Genomic DNA, 25,594 nt, shown 5'->3' on the forward strand with positions numbered 1-25,594 from the left:
TTATTTTCAGCTCATGATTTAGTTCAGAATTTTCTCATGACACTGTTGAAATCTTTCTCTTGATTCTGTTCAGAAGCTTCCAATGATTTGTATTTGTCCTGTACTCAAGATATTTTTTTCAATTCCTGCCACTATTTTGCCCATAATTAATTTAAGATTCTGAAGATTTTGTTTAGCATACTAACTCACCGGTTCTAAATTTGAACCCTTCTAGATTTAGATTCTTTCTTAGATAATATTCAGTCCAGAATCTTAAAAGGATCCAGTCCGAAAAAACATACATTTTTGGCTCAATGTCTTTGAAACTGGTTTAAAAAGCTGACAACATACTAATTGAAAACTCTTCAGAATTCTGGCTAGAAAATAAAACATAATGCAGATCTTAACACAGAAAGAAATATCTATGTAAATTTCAACGTAAAATCATGCACATGATGGGAATGCCAGATATGTCGCAAATTTGTCCGTCACATCGTGTTCCGCTAAACATCGTGTAATCTAGCATGGACTCTAACCGATTACGCAACAATTCGCATAAATTTACATGATGTTGATGTAATTTTACACGATATGTCATGTAAATTTGCGACATATCTGGCATTCCCTTTATGTGCATCATTTTTCGCTGAAATTTGCATGGATTTTTCTTTCTGTGAATTTATACTTATTTTGTTATTCTTTATTCGTTTCATTTATTTAGTTAACATTTTAATAGATAACACTGAATCAACAATTTAACGCATGTCATTCTTTATATGTTCAATTTGGAACAAACAACAGGCTATGAAAACAAATGTGAAATTTTGTGTAGAAGTGCAAAAATCCTGTACATTGAGTTTTTTTTATTTATTTTTTTTATTTAATTGGTGTCCCGCATTGAAGTCAAAATTATCTGGTCACTTTATGCTACACTTTGTACGAAAGCGGTCGCTTTTGCAAAGGGGACCGCTGGAAACGACAGAACCCGCCTCTTAGAGGAGGCCGACATCCTGCTGGACAGCATAGCCGGCGTAAGGAGCGTCCAAGATCCAGTGGTACGGTGAGCGCGACTGTCGCCACTCTTTCAAATTCAACGACAGAATAAAGGACAACTACAAGACAGGCAGCAATCCGTAGCCAGAATCCTTCGATCTGATTATACAACACATCAGCGGCGTTATACAGATGGTTCCCTCGCAACGCAAGAGGTTGGAATAGGTATTGCGGATGACGAGCTCGTAGTAAGCTTAGGTCTTTCCAAACAGTGTTCAATATTTTCCGCTGAAGCAGCGGCTACCAAGCCAACCTCCCGCCCGATCGTCATAATCACTGACTCAGCAAGTGGCTACTTCGCTCTCTTATCGGAAGCTCCTCGTCATCCGTGGATTCAGGGGATAATCCGACACAAACCACCCGGGGTTACTATCTTGTCTGCTTGTATCGTCCGTTCTGAACATTTATTTTAATTCATGTGTTTGTATTCAAGTAGCTACCCTCAGTTGTTGTGATGTAACTTTTAACATGTAGCTATTGCTTTTTATACGATCCCGTGAAACAGTCTGCTAAGAAATAACTCGTTAGAATCGAAGAAATATTCCAAACAAACTGGGAATGAACCTGCCCACGACAGAACATCCCTAAATAAAAAAAAGAAAAAAAATATCTAATTTTTGATTTCAGAAACTACAGGAATGATATCAGAATCGTACCGGAATCCTAAAATCGTATCTATTACACTGCGGAACACGATTTTGTCTCAAGCATCAAAATACCGCTATTAGCTTAACTAAGGGTTGCTGAGTCTATAGCCGTTTTCAAAAATATCATAGCACATCTAGTTTTTGAGATATTGGCTGTTGCAAAATGCATATATCAGCCAACTTGCATGAAGTTTGACAGCTTGTATGGCAATTTATATTTGCTTAATTTGCCACAGAACTCATGTGTTATTTATTTATTTATTTATTTCGTCAATCAATAGTAGACTACACATTTGCTTAATTCTATGTTGTATTATATCTTAAGGAATGAAAATATTGTCTTAGCTTTGTTCGCGACATGGTCAGATCAATTTCTGTGCAATGCTGATTATAAAGAGACATCATTCGATTCATTGGGCCGAATTTTGCATAGTTAGTTCGATGATTATTTGATGCAAACAAATTCCGATTTCTTAACTGTCTAGCGGGCGTGTAGAAATTCAAACATGATAAAAGATTGGTGGAATCAATACGCTGCGATACAATATCATTGATTAATGAAATCATGGCTATTTCACGACGCTCATTTAAGGTTTGAATATCGATAAGCATACATCGAGCCTCGTATGATGGCAGTGGAAACGTTGTCCAGCCTAATTTGCGTAAGGCATATAAAAGAAATTGCTTCTGTACTGATTCGATTCTATCACCATGTATTTTTATATGCGGAGACCACACAATACTACAATATTCTAGAACTGATCTTACATAAGCAATGAACAAGGTTTTAATCGTATATGGATCCCAAAAATTGTAGCTAAAACGCTTAATAAAACTCAACATATTGGTGGCTTTATGGATAATCGTATTATAATGATCAGTAAAGGTAAGTTTAGAATCTAATATGACACCTAAATCTCTAATCTTATCGCACTTTTGAACAATTTGATTTCCTAAAGAGACAGTAATCTGTGGTGTATTCTGTTTTCTGCTATATGTGATTAAATTACATTTTTTGACGTTTAATTGAAGTAAGCTTTTGCTACACCATTTATCAAATATACTTATTTCATTCAGATAAAAAACTTCTTCACTTTTAATTTTTTCATTCCAACTAGTTTCAGTGCCCATAACAACTGAGAAGGATGAAGTTAGAATTCTTTTATAAATTTCGTTCATTTTAGATGCACTCTTCATGCGATTAAAATTTTGGCAATATACTAAAATTTCGGTAGCATTTGCTTCTGAAGAAGTTGATGGTAACACATCCCTTTGCATAACATTATTTGAAACTTCAGATCTATTATTAGATACATTGTCATTATTTAAAATATTACCAACTAGTTGTTCATCAGCCACGATTGGATCGTCAGGGTCTACGTCTGAGGACTGCGTCAAGTTGATCGAAAACACGTTTTTTCACAGGAGCACGAGGAACAATGCTGCGAAAAGGAGTTTCTTAAGGCAGGACCAAACAACCAGTTCGAACTAGATGTTGAGCACGAAGGGAATGCATCATCGACAGGATACGGATTCAAAATTTCGCCTCTCTGAAATTTGATCCCACGTTGCTTAACTGGAGGCTTGGAAAAAGTCAGCTTTGCTGCTGCGAGTAAATCCTTATCCGAGGGAAGACCATTAGAAACCGCTCCATTGCTTCTGCGCTTCATGTTGCTATCGTTGTAGTTGAACCATTTTTGGTTGGTTGGTTTGACTTTATTAACGAGATTTTTAGCCCTGAGCTAGTTCATCTCGGGACCAACGGCTTTACTTCCCTTCCGAAGGAAGTCGTCACTATAACTTTTTACGTCATAAGTGACTATGTCGGGGATGGGATTCGATCCCAGGTCCTTGGCGTGAAAGGCGAGTGTTCTAACCACTACACCAGGTCCGTCCCCAAAAACCATTTTTGTGAAGTATTGTTTTTCATATTTTCGCGTTCATTTTTACTTCTGATGTGCTTGGAGGGAGTTTTTGAAAAAATGGTGTTTGTTTTTCGATTGGTACTGTTGTTATGGCCTCTGTGTTTATTCGCTTTCTTCCGTTTTTGGGCCTTTTCCTTAGTTTTTTTGCTGCGATGCACGACGCTGCTGACGATTGTCATATTCTGTCCAATCAGAGCGCCAAACCTTTTTTTGTTCCTAGCAAACGCCAACCTGCAGTGCCATTCGAATTTCGGCCCGGGTTCAAATTAACAGTTTCGATTCCTTGATCAGCCAACTCATCTAAAAGGCTAGGGGCCCGAGCAGAAGAAAATAACTACTGAATACCAAATTGAGGTATTCCATACCAGATAATTTCCAATACTTACAACCTGAATGAGGTATGAATGAGCCCTGCATAAGAGGTAAAATACCTCAAATAATACCTTCTGCATATTCTACAAATACCAAGCTGATAACTAGATCAGGTATTGTAATACCTAAATAATACTTGATGGATTTTCATATAAAAGTGAAATTTTTCAATACTAGTTCAATACCTCCAGCAGTCCTCAATAGCTGTCGAATACCAAAATGAAGTATTTTGAATTGTTTTAAACATTTTTTTCAAATATCATTATAATACCAAAATGAGGTATTGATAACTGAACAATACCTAAATGTGGTATGATACCAAAATATGGAATGCATAAGTTATTGGCGAGTTATTCTTTCCTCCTCGGGGGGTGACTCAACTTCCACGAATCGAACTGCGTCAATGTTGGTTTGTGGTGAGTTAACAGTATCGATTAAAACTTTAACTTCACTCAAAATTTCATTGCCGATCGATTGCATTTCAGCTATCGCATCCGTTGTCATGTGTGGTTGACTGGCATTATGATCGTTGCAATGAGCAGCCATCTCAATGGTTAGACTGCTCAGTGACTGGACTTCAGAACAGATCTTTTTTAGTTCGCCGGTTAGATCTGTAGTCAACGTTTCAACAAAATCTTCAATGTTCTGTTTTGAAGATTTCATTGATATGTCCAAAAGCCCGGTCAAATGATTTTTTATTGCAAGTAAATCACTGTTGGGCGTATCATTTTTTATTGTTGAGTTTTTTTCAGCCACACGCGATAATGCCGACACAGCATTCGAAACGATCGACGATGTGCTGTTGTTAATACTCAGTACCGATTCCTTTAGTTGAAGCTCAATTTGGTCAAATAAATCCCCCATTACACTGAACTTTTTTAGATCGGCGGCTACTCGAAGATTGGCGTCAGTTTGTGCCCTAATAGGGTCCTAAAGCCCTGTCTCAACTTTATTACCAAACGCTTAAGTTTAGGGCAGAAACACATGTTTACTCAATTTTCAAATGATTTTCATTGGTTTAAGTTCAAAAAACATTTTTTTATTATTTTTGAGATTTTGTCACACCCCTTGGTTTAAACTCGAATTTTGGGTATATTTTGTTTTCCGTGTCCCTTCCGATATGTCAGATAGGAACAACCCCAGTGTTAAAACTATATGCCCTGTGGCATTTTTGTCTAAAAAGTGAATGTCAAACAAGATCACAAGTGTCAAGGTTGATATTTGGAACCATTTTTAAAATTGAAGTTAAAAAATGATATAGCCATTATTTGAGCGGGAAAACTTGCTAAAGTAGTTGCAATAACATGCTCTTTCGTATTATTGAATAAAAACGAGAATTCATTAAACATTTTAGGACCCAATTGAATCGATTAGCTGCTGCTGTTGATGGAGCACTTTGCGGGTGTCAATTCCAGTTTTCAAATTATGCTGGCAATCGCCGCAGAGAGGTACCATAAATGATAAAATAAAACTCTCCTGATGGCGTTGCACCCCAATGCATGCCGCGTGGTAATTTTTGCAGCAGAACTCGCACTTCCATAGGAAGCGATCGTCACTGATATTGCATGATTCAACACTACACTGCATTTTTACCGGTCGCGCGCGATGTTTGTAAACAGCAAAAAAAAAAAATTAATTTAAAATAACTACGGAGCGCTTAAAAATGCGTCTACACCCGACGACTGACTCAACTTCTAGTGTTAAACAACACGTATCATAAGGAATCATAATATTGTCGGTGCCCAAAAGTTATTTTTTAATGGTTTTGAAAATAATTGTATTGTGCCATATAAGAGAAACGAAGAATTTTGTATGGAGACTGCAAGCATGTTGAAAAAATCGATTTAATCTAAATTTAACCGTGCCAACCAACCGTGTTTAACCAAATTATATCTAAAATGAAATTTAAAGTCCTATTTTGCATGCTTGGTGGTTAAGATCACAAAACAGTTGGTAAATCATACTTTAAATTTCGAGTAAATATAAAAAAAAACAGTGTTTTATTCAACTTTGGCGACCTGTAGCTAAAAATTGTGTCGTGCTGGAATATTTCTGAGAACGGCATTAGATCCACCAACCCCGAATCTGCTAGAGACACATAATTTGGTTCTTAAGACAAGCAAATATGTCATTTTTAATACGCTGTGTTATTGGAACAAAATTTTATTTCGAGGAATTCCAGGGACGTTGTCTCGTAGAAGTAGTAATAGGGGTTCACGGATGAAATTCTGGGCATTGTGGCTCCACGTACACTAGAGGGAGGCGACGAACGCCGCACAAGAGAGATTTTGGAAAGTATAACGGTACAACGTGAATATGGTCACCAAAGTAAATGACATCTCGGTCAACGGAATGCTACTGAAGGGTCCAGATCTTTTGTGGCTACTGCCAAAGCTGTTGTATCAGTTTCGTCAGCCGGTAGTGGGAGATGTATGAGAGATGTACCACTATTTTTTTATCCGGCAAGTTGATCGCTCTACGCAGTGTTTTCTTTGAAGTATGGATGGCATCGCAGGGGCCTTCCTTAGCCGAGTGGTTAGAGCCCACGGCAACAAAGCAAAACCATGCTGAAGATGGCTGGGTTCAATTCCCGGTCGGTCAGGATCTTTCCGTGATGGTAATCGTCCTAAGCACCCGACGTTCGAAGACTTCAAGTGCTTGCAGGTCCTCCTCGAGCATCGTCCTAGATTCATGCCCGTAGAGGACTACCAGCCTTATGAGCGTTTTGTACATGGTACATTTGGTGCGGGCGTGAATCTATTCTGACCGCAGCTTCTTCTGGAGGCTATAGTAGGCCCGACTTCCACTGATGATGCGCGTCCGTATTTCACGGCTAACGTTATTGTCTGCCGTCAGCAAGGAATCAAGGTAGACAAACTCGTCGACCACCTCGAAAGTATCCCCGTCTATCGTAACACTGCTACCTAGGCGAGCCCTGTCGCGCTCGGCCCCACCAGCTAGCATGTACTTTGTCTTGGCTGCATTCACCACCAGTCCAACTTTTGCTGCCTCGCGTTTCAGGCGGGTGTACAGGTCTGCCACCTTTTCAAATATTCGGCCGATGAAGTCCATATCATCCGCGAAGCAAACTAATTGACTGGAGCTCGTAAAAATCGTACCCGGCTCTCCGCATATCATCTTCTAGCGCAATATTGAACAACAGGCACGAAAGCCCATCACCTTGTCGTAGTCCCCGGTGGGATCCAAACGAACTGAAGTGTTCCTGCACACCTTCCATCGTCGCTCTTATCAGTCTTGTGAGCTACCCGGGAAAGCTGTTCTCGTCCATGATTTTCCATAGCTCTACGCGGTCTATACTATCGTATGCCGCCTTGAAATCGATGAAAAGGTGATGCGTTGGGACCTGGTATTCACGACATTTTTGGAGGATTTGCCGTAAAGTAAAGATCTGTTCTGTTGTCGATCGGCCGTCAACGAAGCCGGCTTGATAACTTCCCACGAGCTCGTTTACTACAGGTGCCAAACGACGGAAGATGATCAGGGATAATCTGGGATGGTGATCGCCAGAAAGTTCTCACAATCTAACTTGTCGCCTTTCTTGTAGATGGGGCATATTACCTCTTCCTTCCACTCCTCCGGTAGCTGTTCTGTTTCCCAGATTGTGCCTATCAGCCGGTTCAGACTAATGGCCAGCCCCTCCGGACCCATCTTTATGAGTTCAGCTCCGAGACCATCCTTACTAGCAGCTTTATTGTTCTTGAGCTGGTGAATGGCATCCTTAGCCTCCCTCAAAGTGGGGGTTGGTTGGTTTCCATCTTCCGCAGTACTGACGAAGGCATTTCCTCCGTTGTCCCGTCCTTCATTGACTGTGCTCTCAGCGCCATTCAGGTGCTCGTCGAAGTGCTGCCTCCACCTTTCGATCACCTCACGCTCGTCTGTCAGAATGCTCCCATCCTTATCCCTGCACATCTCTGCTCGCGGCACGAAGCCGTTGCGGGATGCGTTGAGCTTCTGATAGAACTTACGCGTTTCTTGAGACCGGCACAGCTGTTCCATCTCCTCGCACTCCGTCTCCTCCAGGCGGCGTTTTTTCTCCCGAAAGAGGCGGGTCTGCTGTTGCCGTTTTCCGTTTATAGCGTTCCACGTTTTGCCGGGTCCCTTGCTGCAGCATGACCGCCCGAGCTGCATTCTTCTCCTTCAAAACCTCCTGGCACTCCTCGTCGAACCAATTGTTCCGTCGACTCCGTCCCACGTACCCGACGTTGGTCTCAGCTGCATCGTTGATGGCTGCTTTTACTGTTCTCCAGCAGTCCTCAAGAGGGGCTTTGTCCAGCTCACCCTCTTCCAGTAATGCAGCCTCGAGGTGCTGCGCGTATGCCGCTGCGACATCCGGTTGCTTGAGCCGCTCTAGGCCATACCGGGGCGGCCGTCGGTACCGTACATTGTTAACGATGGAGAGTTTTGGGCGCAGTTTGACCATCACCAGATAGTGGTCAGAGTCGATGTTAGCGCCACGATAGGTCCTGACGTCGATAATGTCGGAGAAGTGCCAATCATCAATCAGAACGTGGTCGATTTGCGATTCTGTCTACTGTGGCGATCTCCAGGTGTATCGGTATGGAAGGCTGTGCTGGAAGTAGGTGCTACGAATGGCCATATTCTTGGAGGCGGCAAAATCAATTAGTCGTAGGCCTTTTTCGTTCGTCATCCAGTGAGCGCTGAACTTTCCAATCGTCGGTCTGAGTTCCTTCTCCTGGCCAACCTAAGCGTTTAGATCTCCTATGATGATTTTGACGTCGTGGCTTGGGCAGCTGTCGTACTCGCGTTCGAGCTGCGCGTAAAAAGCGTCTTTATCATCATCAGTGCTTCCGGAGTGAGGGCTGTGCACGTTTATTATAAACTGACACTTATATTGAGCTGTTCGGTAATCCAATCTACATGGTTATTAAATTAATTAACTCATTACGCGTGGTAAAGATGGACAAATTATGCTGTAGTTGAAGAACCGGCCTTTGAGCCTCAACTTGCACATTCTCTCATTGATCGGCCACCACCCGATCACGCACCTCTGCATATCACCCATCACTATAAAAGCTGCTCCCAGCTCGTGTGTGTTGCCGCAGCTCTGGTAGACGATGTGGTTACCTCTAAAAGTTCGCACCATTGATCCCTTCCAACACACTTCCTGCAACGCTACGATACCGAATCCGCGGTCCTTTAGCAAGTCGGCGAGTATGCATGTGCTTGTGATGAAGTTGAGAGAATTACAATTCCACGTACCGAGCTTCCAATAGATAGTCCCTTTACGTCGCTGTGGTCTTCGCCGATTGTCCCGGTTCGTATTCTCTCGTTGATTATTCGTTTCTTGATTGTGTGCTGGAATGAGTTGGTCGGAACACTTGTTGAAGTTCGACTGTATGATTCGTGAGTTGAAGGAAAGTGGTGCGGCGGTAGAAGAGTCGGATGCAATTTAATTTGTCATTTGCTATTGACATTGCCATCTTAGTTCGATTCAGTGGTTACCACGATCGAGACGCTTACCGGCGGCGTGACAATGGATTTTGTGAAGAAGTGCTTGCTTGATGTGGAATTGAAGAAGAGTCAGTTAGCCCCTGATGGTGATAATGAGGGTGTTGCTATGAAGAGCAGGCAAATTTGGCATAAAGTGAAGTGATTTCGATGCGGGAAAATCGGACACCGAAAAAACGATTGTCGTGAGTCAGTGGTTCCCAAACCAAATTTCAACGGAAAAGTGAATTCGAAGAATCGTAAAACTGACAAAGTTGTTGAAGACAATAGTTCCTCGGAACGTGCGGAGGCTGTATTCCTGGCGTCGAAGGATGAATTGGTGAAGATAGAGTGGTTCCTGGATTCAGGTGCCACGGACCACAAAATGAATGATTCGGGTTTCTTCACTGAAATGCGGTGTTTAGGGATTTCATCAGAAGTTCCTTTAGAGATTGTACTTGGAATTCCTCCAGGGATTCTATTAGGAGTTCCTTCAAAGATTCCTGGAACTCCTCTAGGGATCCCATCAGGAGTTCCTTTAGCAATTCCATCAGAAGTTTCTCCAGGGATTCTATTAGAAGTACTTTCAAAGATTCCACCTGGAATTCCTTCAGGGGATTCTATCAGGAGCTCCTTCAGAGATTCCTGGAACTCCTCTAGGGATTCCATCAGGAGTTCCTCTTACAATTCCATCAGAAGTTTCTCCAGGGATTCCATCAGGAGTTCCTTCAAAGATTCCATTTGGATTTCTCTAGGGGATTCTATAAGGAGTTCCTTCAGCGATTCCACCGGGAACTCTCTAGGGATTCAATGAGGTGTTCCTATAGCAATTATATAAGGAAATTTCATCAGGAAAATAATCAGGAATTCCTCCAGTTTGTTAAGTTCCAGAGTTTATTTTACGGAATTCATCCAAGAGTTAAAACTGGGAATATCACTAGAGTGTCGCCACAATTTCCACCAAAAAAATCTACCAGAGTTTCGCCGGAAGTTTTTCCAGAAAATATTTCAAAGCTTTCACTAGGATTTGTCTTCTGAAATTTTTTTCAGGGCTATCAGAAATTTCTCCAGAGAATTAACCATAAAATTTTCTGAAGAGTGCACTTCAATATTTTTTTTCTGAAAAACCACAAATATTTCCGCGAGAGAATCTACCAGAAATTCCGCTAATGATTAAACTTTAAACTTGACATTTTTCCTCACTCTATTCTAGGGATGTCATCAGGAAGTTTGTACAAAATTCCAAAACATTGTTCCTCCAGGGTTTCCACTGAAATTTGTTTAGAGGATTAACCAAAGCATTTTTCTGAATGCCTTCCGGTTGAATCTCTAAAAAGACACCTGGAAGATTTTTTGAAAAAAATCCGTGGAAGTAGTTTTTTGAAAAAATCTTGGAGGAAATATCAAAGAAATCACTGGAGAAATTCATAAATATATCTCTGGAAGAACTTTTAAAGTAATCCTTGAAGAAGCTTCTAAAGGATTTTCCAAGGTAATTCTTGGTGGATTCCTTGAAAAAACTCTTCCAAGAAATACTGCAAGGAATTGGTGTACAAAATCCTATATGAAACCCTGGACGAATATCTGATAGCTTTTTCAAGTAATTTCTGAAGAAATCCCAGGACGAATGTCTCGTAGGGTCCCATCAGGTATCAGGTATCAGAATGCTGGCTCCAGAGGCACGTTCAACGCCATTTGGGAGATTTGTGCCATCGCCATATTTGAGCCTATTTCATCATCTACCCGATGGGAGAGGAAAGGGAAGGGAAAGATGGGAGGAAATAGGAGTGGGGTCCCTTGAAGAGGGAAAATCGCATAAGCGAATTGAGAGCATGTAGCTCCATACCACAATGGGTTCGAACAGCGCCCTAAGAGGACACTGCAAAACGCATGAGCGTAAAGAGAGCCTATAGCTCATTACCACAGCGGGTTAAGAATAACAGAATGTCCTGAAGATTCAGGTTTCTGAAATCAGTTTCACTTAATAAGTGTTAACCAAGTAATTGGAATCGCAATTACGCGAAGATTGGATAGTTACATATCAGGTGATAAGAAGTTCCATAATCGGAATCACAACTATCACACACAAATGTATCAACACACTGAATATTTGCCATGTGATATTTGAGTCGGCAGTGGCCATTCAAGGTTGTAACCAAGCGACTGCAATTCTGCTTTGACAGATTTGTTAAATACTTAGCCACCTTTGGGATGGCTCAGTAATGTACAGACGTCCACTCGTCTCGCGAAGGGAGTTGTGAGGAACATTTCCTATAAGCAAAGTGGCAAGCAATTTTGAGATCACTCGAAGCAAGGACAATTGTGTCCCAATTCACCGGAAGTGGAAACATCCAAATCACTAGGATTTTCAATGGACGGGGAAAATCCATGGAATTTGGTCACAACCAATTCCCAGTTTGTGGAGTATAACAAATGCAAAGTCTGCGAATTTACATTCTTATGTTCATATAGAGATGTAGGCCATTTCCTACAATAAGTAATCCAAGATTTGAACTACTTAAGCATTCCATCAGACTGGAGCTTCTCAAATTGATATCTGAGCTGCTCCAGATGATGTGATGAATATCAGCATCACTGCCCACAATCAGCAGAAGGCCTTTTCATAGGCAGTGAACGACAACTCGTTTTAAATCATCCATTGGGGATGGTTAATCATGTGGTAAATACACCACAAAACGAAAGACGTATTTCCTATTGAGGTCACATACAGAAATATCAATTGTGACAGCACATACATCTCTGGTTGTTAACTCAGAAATGAGTGTAGCGACGTCAGCGCTATTTACGAGCACGCATGCACGAGGCATGGCACGCGAGTATGCCATTTCATGTTTCTGAAAGTATCAAAAACTGGGTCCACTAGGTTACCTAGATAAAAGTTCACAAAAGTAAGGTTTTTGAACTAGCGCCACTTGAGCTGTACCATTTACATGAGTCTACAAAGATTAATCGTTGCTGACATTTTATGCTGGAGATTGATCTAATTAAGCTATCCTAGCCGTAGCCACTACCCAAACTAGGCAGGGTTAAGCTTTTCGCAATCTCAGAACGAAAAAGATCAGCAGCGAACAAAAACCAGATCGGTATCTCTTAAAAGTCGCCAAAGGCGAAAAGCACAGAATAAACTGCGTAAAACGCATAATGCGAATCCATAGAGGTGAAAATTTAAACTAAAATTCAATGTATTAATAATCCCACCCTTATTTAGCCTCAGGCTTGACTGAAGAAGGGCAGCCGATTATCTTGGAGAAACACAAGGTCACCTGCACCATTGCTCCGGGTAGCACAGGAAGGGCATAATACTGTAGAGGGCGCCCTAGAACTCCACAGGCTCCGTTTGCGGGTAGGTTTTATTTAGACCCCCCTAACCATTCATTCTTAGGCACGGTAAGCTTAAAACCGTATGAATTAGGGGTCACCTGTGAGGTGGACTCTTACCACCGGAACAGGCAGTCCGTAGTGTTAATTCTTAGCCAGTTGAAACAACCGCTACCGACACTACGCGGCTATCTTGGCTGATTGGGAAAGTTAACATTGATGGTTAACTCCTGACGTGCCCAAACAGCCTGGAAGTTTGTACAAAAATCCAAAACATTGTTCCTCCAGGGTTTCCACTGAAATTTGTTTAGAGGATTAACCAAAGCATTTTTCTGAATGCCTCCCGGTTGAATCTCTAAATAGACACCAGGAAGATTTTTTGAAAAAAATCCGTGGAAGTAATTTCTTGAAAAAATCTTGGAGGAAATATCAAAGAAATCACTGGAGAAATTCATAAATATATCTCTGGAAGAACTTTTAAAGTAATCCCTGAAGAAGCTTCTAAAGGATTTTCCAAGGTAATTCTTGGTGGATCTCTTGAAAAAACTCTTTCAAGAAATACTGCAAGGAATTGGTGGACAAAATCCAATATGAAACCCTTGACGAATATCTAATAGCTTTTTCAAGTAATTTCTGAAGAAATCCCAGGACGAATGCCTCGTAGGGTCCCTTCAGGGATACTAGAAAGGATCTTTGAAGGAAACACTATGGAATTCAGAAAACAATTTATTGAATATTCCCTCAAAGAATCCCCGGAAGATAACCTGGAGGAATCTGTCAACAAATTGCAAACGGAATCTCTAAAGAAATTGCTGATGAAACCCCCATTGAGGAAATTTGGTGAATTCGTTTGCAGTATTTCTTATTAAATTCGTAAAGGCTTCCTGGTGGAATCCTTGGAGGCATTTCCTGAAGTAATACCTTGATAAATCCTTGGAGAAATTCTAGGTAGAATCGCTGTAAGAATCTCTGCAGTGAGTCTCTGTATGAAAATCGAGAAGGAATCCCTAGCAGAATATTTGTATAAATTGCTGAAGGATTTTCTGAAGGAAGTCATAGAGAAGCAGTGGGAGATTTTTGATAGGAGGAATTCCTGGTTGAATCCCTAGAGAAAGCCATGAATTCTTGGAAAAATTTTAAAGTAGTAGTATAAGAGGAAACCACTTACAGATTCTGTATAGCATGTATGGAGAAATTCCCACAGCCATTGCCATATCGATGACTGTTCAGAATAATCTCCGACAGAGACCCCTCATAACTTTAGAGTATTATCGGAATTTTTCGTGCGAATTATTAATGGAATTCCTCATCAATATATATTTCTTCCGGTACTTAAATTTTGAAGGTTCTGTTTTCCTTCCTTTTTGCCCAACTTGCAAATCTTGCAAAAACAGACACTGAATTCGGAAAAATAAGAATCACATATCCACTAGGTTTGCTGAGATCATTCAGAACATGCAAAGAAATATAGTGTCGCTGCAACGAACTTTGACAATCGGTAAAACGGTTGCATCAACATGAATCAGTTTGACTAACTGGGGGGCGGAATCAATGTTGGTCAAACCGTCTGAACATCTGTGAGCTGCATTAGAGCAGATAAGATCGGGATATGGAAACGAAGCGATCAGCGAAGTGGAAAAGTGCAGTCCGTTGAGGAAGCTATCGCAATTCATCGGTGAAGGTGACGTGCGCATGGGCGCTCGCATTGGAGCTTCGCCGTTAGCTACGTACATCAAATTACTGACATTATCATCGACGAATACCATCGAATGTATGGACATCAGAATGGGAATTCCACGGTAAACGAGCTCAGAAGAAATATCACATCTCGAACCTGCGCGCGATATGTAAACTTCATGATCTTGAACGAAAAAACTTTGCATAAAAATCATTCTTTCTTTTTGTTCGGAATATCGGAACAAGCCTGTACCGCCGAGCTTACCGATTCCCCTGTTGAATCTACAACGAGTTGCGACCGACGACGAGACAATCGACGTGCGTCAAACGATCCGTCAGCAAGGCTACCTATACACCCTTGATATGCAAAAACTGATACGACGTTTAGAAAGCTAGAATTGATTAGTCACGTTTTTCTGAATATTACTACTTTATTGAACTTTATTTAACCCTTCAGTCGTCGCGCGGTTTGCCAGCGTCAGAACCACCACGCTGATGCTGTGTACGATAAGCGAGGTTTTTTCACCACTGTTGTACAAAATACAACAGCGCGACGACTGAAGTGTTAAGTATAATTCCCTATATTTCAATGCTCATTTATATTTCTTCATTGTTATGATGGTTTAATGTAAGTTTTCATGCAACATATACTAAATTTTGTGAATTTCATTATAAATTTGTTATCCCACCTAAACATTTATAATTTGATAACCTAGATTGAACTTATTCACACTGAAAATTGTAAAACGGTTGAGATTTCTTAAAACTAAGATCCTTAAAAGCAAAGAAAGTCTATACAACATATGTTATCAAAATGATCCACTGATCTTACGTGTTCTTAAATCTATAAAGGTCATTTGGACGACCTATCAACCAGTGTTGGGAAGTAACTCTTGGCTGCCTGAGGAAACTAGAAGAAAAACTTGTTGTAAGTTTATATACATTGAGTAATAGATGAAATTATCTAAAATAAATCTAATTACAGCTTCAAGCTGTCAACAACAAGACTGCTCTGAGGACTGTTTGTAGTTCTATCCGAACACTTTTTCACTCTTGCACAAGATTTGAAAACAACACGACCAGGTCAAGTAAAAATCCCATATAGAATCAAAACAGTGCAGAGCCCTATAGTTATCATCATTACGCACAACTGACACAAAATAGTTCCCAATTTTGAGAAATAATTCGTCAGATGCATTTTACCATACATATATTTTCCGTGTTACCGTTTAGAGAATTTCCGTGTACAGACTCTAGCGCATGTGCCTTACTATGTGATGGGGAGCTAATCAGGAGATACATGTATCTCATTATGGATTGTAAAATTACCAAAAATGAAGCAATTTTAATTTAATTCTCAACCATTAAGATAATTTCACCATTTCATCTGTTCCCACTGTGCAGCGGCTTGTCACGCGGCATCGCGACGGCAATATATCTGTGAGTAATTTAGCGTTCAGAATTGATCCCAAGCCAAGAAAATTAAATACTAGAAGCTATAATTTAACGCTGATTATGCGTTTTTAATTAAAAAACTCTTGAAAATTTGCCTGCTCTATAGAGGATAATTTAACCATCTGAAAATTATTTTCTTCCCTCTTTCTTCCGTTTCTCTTTCTCTCTCCGTTAAAAACACTGTGAAACCTGCCATGTGCAATGTGCATATTTGCAAAACTGCTCGGTGCATCCGACGAAACGTGACCAAAAGTGCCATCGCCATCACCACGCATAATGTCTCCCATGGGATTTGCGGTCCACCGACAAGCGCGTCATCTCCAGAACGTAATCGATGACAGTTCACTGTATGACGAAGACTGGGACATCCGCAGCGGGGAGTTGCCGCCCTCTTCCATCGTCCGCCCGGTGCCCATCTGGCTGTGCGTCTTTCTAGTTGTCAGCTACATCATTGCCGGGGCTTTCATGTTCTCCAAATGGGAAGAGTGGTCTTTCCTCGATTCGGCTTATTTCTGTTTCATCACACTAACCACCATCGGTAAGTATATGTAGGGGAAGATGGTTCAAAATTCACACTTATGCTTAGTCGCATTTAACAGAGTTTTACCAGAAACTTGTAACGTAGCACAGTAGTTAACAAAATTGCCATATTGCAGAATCAAACAATTTTCCAGAAAAACAGCCAATAAGACGTAAAATGTTGATTTTTATGAAGCATTCAAAAATAGCATTTGTTAAAACATTTTTAGTTATAAAGGAAAACGGGTTGACATGAATACCGTTTTGATACATATTACGGACAGATTTTAATTCCGGACACTCTTCTTTGTATGGGAAACATTTCACACGAAATGTTTCAACTTTTGCCGTTCAAAAGTTTGAATTTTCGAAGCTAGTTTTAATAATCATTTTTATAAATATCCATGAAAATTTACAATGCCCAACTGCCTTAGACGTATGTTTAGTGGTTTGTCGATTTCAATCGATCATTTGACTTCTCTATTTATGATTTTCATGAGCTGTCCGGAATTGGAATCAAAGTGTCCGGAAATCAAGGCAAAAGTAATGAAGCGTCCGGAATAAGAATCATGGGAAGTCCACACATTTTCATTCAATTTAAAATTATTAATGTTGCGGAATCAAAATCTTCATCCACTATTCGAAAGCTAAGGGTTTTCAAGGCTCGATGACGCGGAGGAATCCTACAAACTGATTTATTTTATATGCGTTTCGATGAGTAACACTCCACTGAGGCCTTAAGTGTCCGTAATATGAATCAAAACGGTACATACGAAGAATTCCATTCAGAATGAGTCAAAAAAATAAAAACGGTGCTCGATAATCTTCGATTTGCACAAAATTTTGCGCATGTTTTCAGTATGGTAGAACAGGGGCCGTCCATTAATTACGGGGTAGGGGGGTTTGATATTTCCTACGCGCCATACAATTTATTTTTTGTTTTCATACAAAAAAATCTTATCATGGAGGAAGCGGGAGGTGTTGATAAATCCCGGAAATTGTCTTACGTAATTAATGGGCAGTTCCATAAGTGTTTTCTATAGAAAAATCGATCATTTTGACTCAAGAACAACTTTTTTAAATGACCTATATGTTTTTACATGCAAATTATTTGAAAAATTCTAACTCCGAAACTGTTAATTTTAGAGAAAAATGTTCTAAGAAGAAGTTGTAGCGAACTATTTGGACTACAAGCAAAACATAGACCAGGACATAGCGTATCTTTATATGTTCCTCACAATATACACATATACTCTTTAGCACTTCCTCCGGGAGGTGGCCGAGCGTCTGGTCCATCTGACCAGGGGCTCAAGTATGGTCTACCTAGGATGTGGAGGGGGTTCAGCAATGGGCTCTGATGAATCTCTATAAAAAACACATATCTGCAAGTAACTAGCGACCTGATACCGCTTTCAAAGTATCTTAGCCCTCTGGAGTGCTTCGAGAGCAGCTAAGAAACTGGTGGACGAATTGCACGAATTCGTCGATAAAAGAAGCAATGTGCACAAAAATATAAAGAAATTGGTGCTGAAGATGCGAGGGACCCTTGGACTAGCTGTCAAAGAATGGGCGGCCATTACACAGAAAGTGGAATCGACTGAGAAGGAGTTATCGGCGGCCAAGACTGCCTTATAAATAAGGCAAGCTTGCCTTTCACGCCGAAGAGGCCAATATCATCACCAGGAGATGCAAGACCGAGTGGTTCCTAGGAGTACAAGGACGCTCGCGTCAACGAGACCCGAAGCTCGAACAGCTAGGTGCAGACGTGCGGAAAGACAAGCGTACCCGCACCGGAGATATGATCCTGGAGCTAAACAGAGACAAGCCATGGGTAATACGGTAGAAGTGAGAGCCGTGTGTCCGGAGGCAGTCCTTGAATGCAAGAACTTGGACGCAATCTCTACGGACGAAGATGTTAGGGTTGCCATGAAATAGCAGTGCAAGCTAGGGCAAGTGCAGATGCAGATCCGCATGAGGAAGGGGCCATCCGGAATGCTAATAGCTCCAATCGAAGTGGCCGTCAAGGCACTAAAAATGGAGAAGATCAAAGTAGGCTGGTCGGTATGTCCACTGAGTGTCTCTCAGAAACCGAAAGCATGCAGCATATGCCACGAGTACGATCATCTTGCTAGATTCTGCAAAGGGCCTGACAGAGGTCATATATGTAGGAGGTGCGGAGAACAAGGCCACAAGGCGTAAGCCTGCCGTAAAACTTCAAAGTGTATGATCTGCGCTAACGGAGAGAATAACAACCACGTTACAGGAGGTCTGCGATGCCCGGCCTTCATAAAGGTGACTTCATTAAAGTTTACTGTAGGCCTTAGCTAGGCTAAACGTAGATGTTGCCAACGATGGTACTACCAGCGCATACCGTCGGGATGGCCGAGAGTCAATTATTGACGTAACCTTCTGTAGCCCTGGACTGTCAGGAAGTTTGAACTGGCGAGTGAGTGAGGAGTATACGCACAGTGACCACCAAGCGCTTCGGTACACTATTGGTAGTGGAGGTGGAAGACGTCGCAGTTTGACAAGGAGGTGTATGTTGAGGCGTTGCGACTGGAGCGCAAGGCTCAGCACTTTACTGCAAATAAGTTGACACTGGAACTCGACGATTGCCCACCTGCATGCAAGCTGCTTTCGGGCTAGGAGAAGGATGCAGAGAGCCCAAAACGACGCTGAAAGAGCAGATTGAAAACCAGCGTACAAGGCGGCAAAAATCGCTCTCAACAAGGAAATCAGGCTAAACAAGAGAGCCACTCCAGTCTGGAGGAGTTCTGTAGCAATGTCAATTTAAATCCGTGGGTGAAGCCTACACAGTCGCAATGGCGAAGTTGAGGGGCCCAGCTGTACCACCCGGTAGGTGTCCGGAGAAGATGAAAACCATCATTGAAGCGCTATTCCCGCGACACGACCGTACGAGCTGGCCGTTCACACCGTACGGAGCTCAGGATGACGATGAAGAAGAAGCTAAGGCAATGAATGATGAGCTGGTCACAGTGGTGAAAGCCTTAACAACCAGGAAGGCTCCGTGACCAGACGGAATCCCCAACGTAGGTCTGAAAGCAGCAATCCAAGAAAACCCGGATATGTTCAGGGTCGTGCTGCAAAAATGTATCGAGGAGGGTACCTTCCCCGATATTTGAAGGCGACAAAAGCTGGTGCAGCTGCCGAAAAGCCTCCTGGCGATTCTTCAGCATATAGACTGATATGTCTGCTGGACACAGTTGGCAAAGTGCTGAAGCCAGTAATCCTAAACAGGCTTACAAAATACATGGAGGGAGAAAACGGCTTGTGTGACACGCAGTTCGGCTTTCGAAAAGGTAGATCCACCGTTGATGCCATCCAAACGGTCGTGGAAGCTATGGAGACGACTGCGAAAGCAAAAGAGGAGAGGTACAGTCACCCCACAGTTATGGATAGAACACAGATATGGATCAGAGTTGGCTTGAACGGAGAATATCTCATCAAAAAGAGTTGCAATTACGCAGAACACATTTTACCTACGTGATCCATAAATCTGTACAGCATCGCAATCAATCATAACATGACCTAGCATATTGTTTTCGTCCGTATGAAATAAAATATAATCCGTATTCCCAGAAGCGTTGATTCATAACTGTGGGGCATTGAATGCCATATCACAGTTATGAATCAACAATAAGATGATTCCGAAAGAAACGCCGAAACGTATGCTTTCACTAACACACCATTTTCTTTTAACTCACAGATAAATTGCTTTTATAGTGCTCTGATCCATAATATGAGTCGATTTGATCCATTATAAGGAACCGCCTCTTCCACTGATCCACATCTGTGGGAAGGACATCGTTTGAAATTTCTATCGAAATCGACACTTTTCGTAAAGAACCGCGAATTTGGATGTGTATTCTCGAACCAACTATATTTTGCATTGCCAGGGAGGTAGTTTTGTTTTGTACAACGTCAAAATGATTTTTAATCATAACTTATTCTGAAAAATGACCTTTAGTTGATCCATAACTGTGGGGTGACTATAATCGGTACTGTGGAGTGGTCACTCTGGAAGTAAAAAATGCCTTCAATAGTGTCAGTTGGACTGCGATCGCCGAATCGTTGAACAGATTGGGGTCCCCGAGTATTTTTGTAAGATTTTGAGGAGCTACTTTGTGCACAACAATGGCGGCGGGCGTCCCACAGGGTTCTATTCTTGGCCCGACTCTCTGGAATGCTCGTGGCTATTCTGCGCGGCGTGTGAGGTGACAATTGTCGACTCGCTCCCATTTGATTAACATTAGTCGTCTCACGTCACTCGCGGCGAGAGTGAGTCGTATCGACTCACACGCCGCGCGGAATAAGCATAGCTATGTATTACGGAGTAATGAAGCTGAGGGTGTGGAGATAGTCGGCTTCGCGGATGACATGGTGCTCGTAGTCATCAGCAAGGAGATAGAGATACTTGCTACTGAGGCAGTAGACGTCGTGGAAGAATGGATGCGAGGGAAGAAGCTTTTGTTAGTCCATCACAAAACCGAAGTAGTGATGATAAGCAACCGAAAGGCAGTGCAGCATGCGAGAATCTCGGTCGGACAGTGTATCATCGACTCAAAGCGGGAAGTCAGACACCTGAGAGTGATGATTGATGATCGGCTGAGCTTCACCAGCCATGTCGATTATGAATGTGAGAGGGCCGTGATGGTGATATCAGCTCTATCCCGGATCATGCTCAACTATTCAGCAATCAGCAGCATCAAGATGCGACTATTGGCGAGCGTGTCTACGTCGATACTCAAATATGCTGGCCCGGTATGGGTGACAACACTGCAAACGAAGAAGAACCACTCCCGGCTAAACAGTACGTTCAGATTGATGGCCATGCGTATGTCGAGTGCGTATCGTATGATATCATCGGAGGCAGTCTGAGTGATTTCAGGATTGATCCCTATAAGCCTTCAACTCGAAGAAGTCAATGAGTGCTACAAGGACCGAGGCACTCTGAGAATTCGGAAAAGTGCCCATGAGGAAATGGCAACAGCAGTGTGACTGCGCTGAGAACGGTAGATGGACCCACCCACTAATTCCGTGCCTGTCGATGTGGGTAAACAGAAAACACGGAGAAGTGAATTTCCACTTGACGCAGTTTTTGTCTGGTCATGGCTGCTTCAAGAAATACCTGAATAGGTTTGCATACGCAAGATCGCCGTTATGCAACGGGTGCGGCGATGTTGACGAAACCCCCGAGCACGTGGTTTTCGAATGTCCACCCTTCGAGCAAGAGCGAGCCGAGATGACATCCGTCGTCGGCAATGACGTTAATGTGTACAATAACGTCCAACGAATGTGTGCTGACGAAGAGAAATGAGACGTGGTAAACAGGACTGGAGCTGATGTCTCTTTTACAACGAAGATGGCTGAGTGGAGCAGCGGCACTCAACACAGCGGACAGCACATGGCTCTGAGTCGTTGGAGCAGCCGGAATCATCGGACCGACCTCGGCACTTGACAAGTCAGTCTGTTTAAGCAAGCATATGAAGGAGATCAACGGGCGCGATCGGAGTAGGCTAGATCCTCCACCGGGGACTATACCGAGTAAAGTGGACGTAGCGTAGTATAAGTAATAAGTTGTCAAGACGCCTGCCAAGCGGAAGTCATCCTCCAACCGGAATTGCAGGAACGACCCTGGCACTTAACCGACCAACATCGCATCTATGTCCTTCCGACGGGGACTAGCTGAGTAGATCACGAAACAGCATTGGCAAATGGTCGTCGGGGCGCCTATGAGCCGGAAGTTTTCCTCCACCGGAATTACAGGACCGACCTCGGAATCTGCCTGGATAGCATCGGTTCGGAAGATCTTCCGCCGTCGGGGAAATTTTCGTCGGAGTAGGATTCGGGGTCTACTCTTAGTAGTCCGTAGCAAGTCACCGGCTCAAGTCGTCGGGGCACCAGTGAACCGGAAGCCATCCTCCAACCGGAATCGCTGGATCGACTTTGGCACTTCACCGGTCAGTAGCAGTGAAGCGGGAACAAACGCGTTTCGTTAACGGTTTCGGGAGATATTCTTACGTCGGGAACTCTCCGCTGGAGTAGGTTAGCTCCACCGTTGGGGACTATGCCGAGTATCGATCGTGACAAACCACCAGTTTTGCGTCGTCGGGGTGCCAGTGCACCGGAAGCTACCCTCCAACCGGAATCGCTGGATCGATCTCGGCATCCAATTGGTCCAACCTGAAGAGCTCGAGAATCAGTGGATTAGTAGCAGGCGCAAAAGTTGCGTAGGGCTCTGGTGAGATGCCAATCACAGAAGCGGCAAAGTAAACTGGGTCATTCTACCCCATGAGTGCATTTTAAATAACTCTGCCCTAGTCACTAGTTTTCCATCCTACTCATGCACTTATGCACATTGCAATTCCACGAGGGTTACGGATGCGGCTCAATTATACGCTCTATCCGTACGCATCCCATCGTATATCGTATCGCATTTGGATCGAACACAAGGTGGTAAATGGTTATTGATCAGATTAGCTGCTGCAATGACAACCACATGATGGGCGACAGATGAAAGGATGCGATGAAATGATTGCCTGTTAGTTGATTAACTAAGAGGTTTGCTACGCTACGAGTCGCATGTACTGGAATTGTATTGCTCTCGCGAGATGTGATTATAATTGCGCTATCGGAGCTAGCTGTGTTCATTATTAATTTTGTGATAAGTGCAGCGGTTACATTCAAGATGGATTGGATCACAGATCTGTTTAAATTTTTCCAAAAGTCAAACTAAAAATTTAAAATTTGAATGAAAGTTTTTAAACTTTAATTCAATACTCTATATGGTTTAAGTCACCGTCGATTGTTATATTTGAAGATTGTTGATATTTTTCGGTGATTACTACACACTGAAACACGATTATAACGTTTTGGCTTACAGTAATAAAACCACACTGGTGGTGAACGATCGATTTAAAGAAATCTGATGATGGCTGAAAATCAGTAAGCCGAAACGTTATAATCGTGTTTCAGTGTGTAGTAATCACCGAAAAATATCAACAATCTTCAAATATATTTAATTCAATACATCGACACATATTTTGAGATGTTCGGTAATCCAATTCACATGGGTTTTAAATTAATTAACTAATTACGCGTGGTAAAGATGGATACATTATGGGTGAAATTATAAAAAAATCTACGTCCAGGGTCTGCGTGATCTGTGGGGATTTGAATTCTAAACTTGTAACCTTCTAAGTTATATGGTCACCAAGTGGCTAGGTATCTTAGTTGGTAAAGCATACAAGAGTCCTGGGTTCGAATCCCAGCCGAGCACGTGTATTTTTTTTTCATAATTTCACCCACAATTTATCCATCTTTACCACGCGTAATGAGTTAATTAATTCATTTTCAAAAGCTATTCTTGAGAAGAAATCATTGATTTATCTATGGAAAACACTTATTTTAACAACCCAAAAACATGTGAAAATACTATTGGAAATCGAAGACGGTCGAGTTCTGTGACTGAACGATTTGATATGGAATTCGCCTAGATTTAATTCTACATGACTATCTCGACTGATGGATAAATGGAAGTTAACAGCCAAAAATGTTATTTTCAATGAGAATTTCTTATTCGATTGCAATAATATTTCCGTAGATACACTTTTGCCTTTATAATAGAAACGATCACATCACAGAACATAACGAAGAGTATAACTTTCATCGCAAATAAAATTATCTTTTTCTGACAAACAGAGATATAACTCTTCTGTAAGAACTTCTATGCATAATATTTAAAACAGTTCATTTCATCTCTCTATTCTTTACGTGATTTTTTTTTCTTTCTCTCACAGGATTCGGCGATTTCGTCCCGGCGCAAGGAGTGAAAAACGATTCGGAAATTTCCATCGCCCTGTGTTCGCTGTATTTGCTCTTCGGTATCGCACTGCTGGCTATGAGCTTCAACCTGGTGCAGGAAGAAGTTATCTCCAACGTGAAAAGCGTGGCTCGAAGGCTTGGCATTCTCAAGGAGGAAGAGGTGGACGATTGAAAAACTTCCTTGATTCTACCTTTTATTTTTTCTGCGTGAGCGGAGGCCAATCCAACCAGGTCTGCGAGGGACTTGACTACGGAAGACAGCTTAAGAAAGTGTTTTCTTTTATCTTTCCTCGCGGCATTTGTTTGTTTGATTCGACTTTCAGTATGGTTTTATATATTTTCCGACTATGAACATTTATTTTGATAATTTAGATAACAAAAAGTGCAGGTACAATAGATTTGAAAATAAAATTGCAGAATAGTATGGTAAAAAGGAGATTTCATTGAAAGTATCACAATCATAATATATTTCCGATAAATTATTTGAACCTCATTTGGACAAAATGACTTAATCAAGTATACGGAATAAGAACATGATGGAGGAATTATGTAAAGCAAATCAAAGAATTGCAAATATGGGCTTTAGGACATTTGGTCGACAGACATTTGATCGAATGATTTAAGAATATTACAAAACGCATTTTGATAGGATTGATCAAAAAATACTTTAGTTCAACAGATATAAAACCAAACTAGAATTTTTCACAATAGATGGAAATTGGATCTTAGGTTTATTTTGGACAAACATGCTTTTCATCAGAAGTCAATAACGAATTATTCTACATGATAATTATTACCAACACTTTACATCGGGGTTAGTATATGTACTAGTGTATATATTGGATACATTATTCTTGTCAATGTGCTTATTCTTCAGCAGTGTTTGGATTTGAAGACGAGACTGTTCTATTCACCCACTTTTCAAGAAGTTCATAGGTAATTAAAAAAAATCTATAGAATTGTTTTCAACGTTTGTCGTAATATTTGGCTGTTTTGAATTTTCTTTGTTCTGTGGCGTTTATTATTGTTTCAAAATATCATCATTCTTCAGAAAAATGCCTCGCAAATATTTTCGTTGCTCAGTTATTGAAATGTAAGCATTGTTGAATTTATTATTCTTTCAAAATGTCATAGTTTTTTTATAAATAGTCGAGCTTGGGTAGGAAATTGAAATGCGAGAACCAGTATTGATGCGGTTGGGCATAGAACAACTGAGTCACCCCGGATTGTCTGCATGAATGAACTTTTACACGTAGGATTCGTAAGACATTTCAATCAACTTGGCTTTTAGGAAACGACTGTTGACGAAATGCA

General features: G+C 41.6%; 1 protein-coding gene across 4 annotated transcripts in view; it reads left to right on the forward strand.

The window, feature by feature from the left end:
- Window positions 1-24,668, forward strand: part of LOC5572135 — a 457,258-nt gene extending 432,590 nt beyond the window's left edge. For all 4 annotated transcript variants that reach the window (XM_021849403.1, XM_021849404.1, XM_021849402.1 and 1 more), the window contains 2 exons: window positions 16,170-16,454; window positions 24,256-24,668. In XM_021849403.1, the coding sequence (XP_021705095.1) occupies window positions 16,170-16,454; window positions 24,256-24,452 (482 nt within the window). In that variant the 3' untranslated portion in view covers window positions 24,453-24,668. The remainder of the gene's footprint in view (window positions 1-16,169; window positions 16,455-24,255) is intronic.
- The last annotated feature ends 926 nt before the right edge of the window (window positions 24,669-25,594 follow it).

Source organism: Aedes aegypti, chromosome 3, assembly GCF_002204515.2.
Source record: "Aedes aegypti strain LVP_AGWG chromosome 3, AaegL5.0 Primary Assembly, whole genome shotgun sequence".
NCBI classification, from domain to species: domain Eukaryota; kingdom Metazoa; phylum Arthropoda; class Insecta; order Diptera; family Culicidae; genus Aedes; species Aedes aegypti.